Source organism: Ichthyophthirius multifiliis (assembly GCF_000220395.1).
Source record: "Ichthyophthirius multifiliis unplaced genomic scaffold scaff_1120509249733, whole genome shotgun sequence".
In the NCBI taxonomy this organism is placed as follows: domain Eukaryota; phylum Ciliophora; class Oligohymenophorea; order Hymenostomatida; genus Ichthyophthirius; species Ichthyophthirius multifiliis.
In genome coordinates, this window is record NW_004087398.1 from 5,085 (window position 1) to 10,755 (window position 5,671).

The following is a 5,671-nucleotide window of genomic DNA, read 5'->3' on the forward strand; positions in this document are numbered from 1 at the left end:
TAAGAAATATGAGAGTAAACGAGTAATTCCCATAAAAAAAGTTTATCTCTAAATTCTATACTGTCTCTTTGGAGTTGGTTTAATTTGTAATTTGAATATAGTGTAGTTAAGTTAGTTTTTTATTTCTTAAAATTATATTTTTAAAGAGAAGTTATTATCCACTATTATTCTGAGGTATTTGTATTACTCTACGATTGGGAATCCGTGTAGAAATTCGTGAACTTATTTCTGGATTTTTTATGTCTAAATAATATTCCTGATTTATTTTAGTTAATGATCATAGAGAATTTAGATGCCCAAGAATTGATGCATAATATTGTTTGTTTAAATTAGCAAAAATTAGTGAAAATTAGAGCTAAGTCATCAGCATAGAAAAGTAATTATTCTAATGGAATTTAGAGATTATGCAATTATAAGAAGAAGGTATTTATAAAGATGTTGAATAAGAATGGACTTAAGAGAGAACCTTGCGGTACACCAGTATTTATTCGAATTTTTTTTTTTTCCAATTTGTAAGTAGGAGTTACGAAGGAGGAATTCTAGAAGTTAGAATTCTTAAGAATTTAGATATCTTGAATTATACTTAAAAGTGCTGAATGAGGAACACGATCAAAGGCACTCTTAAAGTGTATAAATAAAATTCAGAATTTCTATAATCCTTTATATTTCTCCATTATTCTCCAATTTTATGTAAGTTTATTTCTGTTCCCAATTTATTGACGAAGCCTACTTGAAATTTCCCTATTTTGTATTTTACATAGTCTTGTAATTTTCCCATGATTTATTATAATTCGATAAATTTTCTTAAGGGTGAAAACACAATTATAGGTCTTATATTATCTATTTTTTAGGTTTTGAGGGATCTTTTAGTAAGCATATTAATCTTCCTGTTAGATGATCGGTAAATTTGATGGAATCAATTATATTTTTAAGAAGTTATTTTAAGAGTTATATTCTTTTTTATTCTTAATTAATATTTTTAAGTTAGGTAAGGATAAACTCGAAAAGTAGATAAACTGATAAGGCTTTATTGGTGCTGATTTTAGGAAGATTTTGAAATTTCCAGTTTTTGAATTAAAGAAGTTACCATTAGCAGGTATAGTCTCCTTGGAAGTGGTTAAAATAATTACAAAATAGAAATTAATTAAGTTCTTTTCCTGTGAGAATTTAATCTTTATTTTATATAGAGACCAATAGCTATTGTTTTTCATTTTTTTATATTGGATTAAGGCTTTGCATTGTTTCCAGAAGACTGTAAATTTTCAATACAATATTAATTATGTTAAGTTCTTCAATAAATTAATCCATGATTATTATTATTTTTATTATTATTTTTATATATTATTATTATTATTATTATTTTCTTATTCCATCATTATTAGAATTTCTAATTAATTACAAATAAGTACTATTTGATCTTGTGTACTTTTAGCTCTAAAATCTTATGAGCTTATTTATTTTTAAGCTTTTATATATCTTACTCTACCTTATTATTTTAATTAAATTTTTTATTTAGGTAAAATCTTATATGTCTAAAAAAGATTTACTTTGTTTTTATTTCTTATTAAAAAACTTCAGACTCTTAAAATAGATCCATTGCTTTCGCATACAGCCTTATAAGAGGACCATAATTTAATACTAAACATATAAAAAAAATCCAAATAATAATAGTTAACAAAAAATACAGATTACAAGACTTCTACTAATCTAATTAATTAATAAACAATACCTAATTTTTTGGAATCCAAAGCAAGAATTTGTTCATCCTAGTAGGTTTAAAGAATTTAGAAAAATCTAACTCAAAATCTAATAAATCTAGAAAGGATTGTAACTCTTCCCTTTTAAAAAAAATCATAATTAAGGAAAATACAATAAAAATTCTTAATAAGACTAACATTTATAGCAAGACTAAAAACAAATTACAGACTTCATTAGAACAAATAAGAATTAGGATAGAAACTGTTTAATTAACCAAAAAAGTTAAAAATTTAGAGATAAGAAAAGAAATCAGAACGTAAAAGGGACTATAAATGCTTTAAGACAGACTAATACAGTAAGAAATAAAATCTAAAAATAGGATTCCATGAATAACGAAAGATTTCAAACCTAACATTCCTACCCAGAATTTAAACCATAATAATAATGAGTATTCTTTGGATGATTAAAAAAAAATAAACATTCCTCCAAAATAACCTTTTTTAAAAAACTTATATAATATATAATTAATATACATATAAAGAAAGACAGATAACACACACATTCAATAATATCATAATCATTAGCATAAACTTACGTTCAATAACAAATAAATAAGAATTACTTATAAATATGGCTTAATAAAACAATGCTTAAGTCTTAATAATTTGCGAAACTTGGGAAAACCTCAAGAAATTATTAATACTAACCCTTATATCTCCTTTACTATAATCGTTAGGAGGATTAAACAGGAGGAGAAGTATCTATCTTAATTCATAAATAGTACCCCAGAATTCAAAATAGTCATAATCCATATAAATAACAATTCCAAAATTCTAATTATTGGAATATATATCCCTAACCAAAATGATTTCCCCTTATTAAAAACATAATTTTAAGAAATAGATTAATAACTTTCTAGATATAATAACCCTTAATTTATTATTGCTGACGAATTTAATAAAAAACAAAAACAAATTAGTAAAAAACTTAATTCTTTCCTACAAAAATATAATCTACAGATTCTAAATATTTAACTAACTGATTTAAACAATACAATTGAAATCGTAATCACTAACTAAAATCTTTTATATTCTTCAAAAGTAATTTAACAGATCGGAAGTAATGATTATAAAACAATAATTACAAAAATTCATATTAATTCAACATTAAAAAAAAGAAAAACTAATTTTAAATAAAAAGACAGCAAATAAAATTTATTAAGATAACCTATAACAAGAAAATCTCTATATTTTTTTTTATTAAAACCGTCACATAGAAAAAAAAATAAATGATTCCAAACACAACAAACAAATTGATCATTGGACTATACAAATATAGAAACTATATTTGTAAATCTAAGACTGGAACCGATTTTAAACTTCTCTCCAACAATCTAAAATATCCTCATAATAATAATAATAATATATAATAAAAAATTATATATAATAATATTAAAGATAATATAATAATAATAATAATAATAATAATAATAATAATAATATTTATATTAATATTAATATTAATATATATAAAAATTAAATAATATTTATAATAATTTTTTTTAAAATATTTTATTTATTTTTTTATATATTTATTTTTATTTTTAATAAATAAATTTTAAATATAAATAAAATCAAATATTAATATATAATAACATAATTTAATTTTCAAAAATTATCAATTCTTTTTGTTTATTTTTATTATATTTATGATATTTTATTAAACAAAAGTATAATTTAAGATCTTTTATAATTTATCATTAAATCCTTTTATTTTTCTTATACTCGAATAATATTTCAAAAATGAAACTATATTTTAAATTAAAATAAAATCTATTATAAAAACTGATAAATAACAAATAGACCATTTATAATCTATTTTATTATTAATTATACTGCATTTTTAAAAAATAAATGTAACAAAGAATATTATAAAAATGACTATAAAAAACAATATAGGAACTATATATCTACAACAGCTTAAAAAATTTAATTTTTCAATTATTTTTTTCACAATTCCTTTAATTAATACACACATAAAAATTAGAATACCCATTATAAAATATCCAAACATAAATTAATAAAAACAAATTAGCATCATTAAACATTATTTAAAATACATTAATATAGCCCTAAGTAAAGAGTTTGGCGAATTGCCTTATAACATATACATTTCCAAATATTCATTTGCAATAAGTGTAAAATATATTTTCTAGTCATAATTATAATAATCAGAATTTATATTAATTTAGTTAATTGTATTTATACTATTTCTTTAGTTATTAGGATTATTAACATTAATAGCAGTTAAACCGTTTTGATCATTTGTAATTTTTTATTTAGTTTATATTTTGTTATTATTTTCAAATCCAGTCATATCAATTTCAGGACTAATAGGACTAACTTAAGTTAAATTAGTAAAATTACTTTTTTTTCTTGAATTTATATCAATTTTATTATTGTTCTCTTTTGAGTTTACGGCTACATTTTTTTAATTTATTTAATTAGTTTTTTGAATTTCTTGATTCTAGCTTTACTTTTTATTTTTATTACTAATTATATCTTCTACCACAACCTGATTTTCTACGTTTTTTGTTAAAGTTTTTGCTACTTTCGAATCACATTCTGTTTCTCCTAAATTTTTCGACCTATTATCTAAAAAATGACAAATTATACATGATATGAATGTATATATAGTTATCACAAGATATATTTTAAATATCAACTTACTAGTAGTATGTGTTTCTTATTCATATTACATACATTTACCATCATCATTCAAAATAAGTCCATATTCACATTCTAAACATTTATTTGCTTCTTTACATTTTTTGCAAGTAATATGACAAGGATCACATCTATTATTCATCGAATTTTTAAATTTTTTTTAAGAACATTCTGTTTTACACTCATTTTGTTCAAAATAAGTATTCCCAGAGCAAATAACTTCTTTAATACAGAGGCCATTTTATAAATAAAATCCCTGTGCACAAGATAAGCATTTGTTCTTTTCTATACATACCTTACAATTTAAGTCGCATAATTTACACTTCAAAGTACCGGTTTCCAAATATCTGCCTTCAACACAAGAATTACATGTATCGGAATTAGAACAAGAGTTACAAGAAGGATCGCACTATTAGCAAATTCGATTTACATCCAGATATTATTTACTATTACATTAATTGGCATTGGCGTTGTCATTGGCATCTACATCAACATCGATATCTACACATTTCTTATTTCTTAAAAGAACCATAGGATTATTACAAGAAGCGCATTAATTGTCAATTATTCCGCTTTCACATGTTCTACAATTATCATTACATTTTTCACATAAACCACTCCTTGTGTTAATATAATAACCAAAATTGCAATTAGTACACGAAAATGCATTTTAACAAGTAAAACAAGTCGCATTACATAGTTAACATTTCCTTTAAGCATCTCCATATGTATTATGTTAATCAAATTAACAATTTCTAACGCATTAATTGTTTTAAGTGATATAATAAAATAAATTACATTCTGTACATTATTTAGAAAGATTATCGCAAGTTTTGCAATTAACAGTAGTGCACGGCTTGCAATATTTAGTAACAGAATCTAAATACATACCATCAGTACATGTAGAACATGAAGTTCCATTAACACATGATAAACATGATACATTACACGGTTAGCATATTTTCGTATTATCCGGATATTGATTCGGCAAACATGAATCAGCGCAAGTATGGTTAATTTATAAATAATAAGGGTCATTGCAAGTAAGACAATTAGATTTTGAAAATAAACAAGTTTTGCATTTAGGATTACATAATTAATCGCATAATTTATTCTCATAATTTATCAAAAAACCAGAAGGACAAGTACTACAAGAATCGCCATTTTTACATGTAGCACATGTCCTATTACATTTTTAACAGATTTTAGAAATATCAGATAATAACCTGGTTAGCATTCAGTGACGC

General features: G+C 22.5%; 1 protein-coding gene across 1 annotated transcript, besides 4 other annotated features; it reads left to right on the forward strand. All coding sequences in view use genetic code 6, as the record gives it.

Annotated features, from left to right (window-relative positions):
• Nucleotides 1-1,309: 1,309 nt before the first annotated feature.
• Nucleotides 1,310-1,361: a microsatellite.
• Nucleotides 1,362-3,104: 1,743 nt separating this feature from the next.
• Nucleotides 3,105-3,254: a microsatellite.
• Nucleotides 3,240-3,303: a microsatellite.
• Nucleotides 3,256-3,303: a microsatellite.
• Nucleotides 3,304-3,630: 327 nt separating this feature from the next.
• IMG5_027530 (hypothetical protein) lies at nt 3,631-5,607 on the forward strand. The gene has a single exon (XM_004039262.1). The coding sequence runs from the start codon at nt 4,435-4,437 to the stop codon at nt 5,335-5,337; it is 903 nt and encodes a 300-aa protein (XP_004039310.1). The 5' UTR covers nt 3,631-4,434; the 3' UTR covers nt 5,338-5,607.
• Nucleotides 5,608-5,671: the final 64 nt, after the last annotated feature.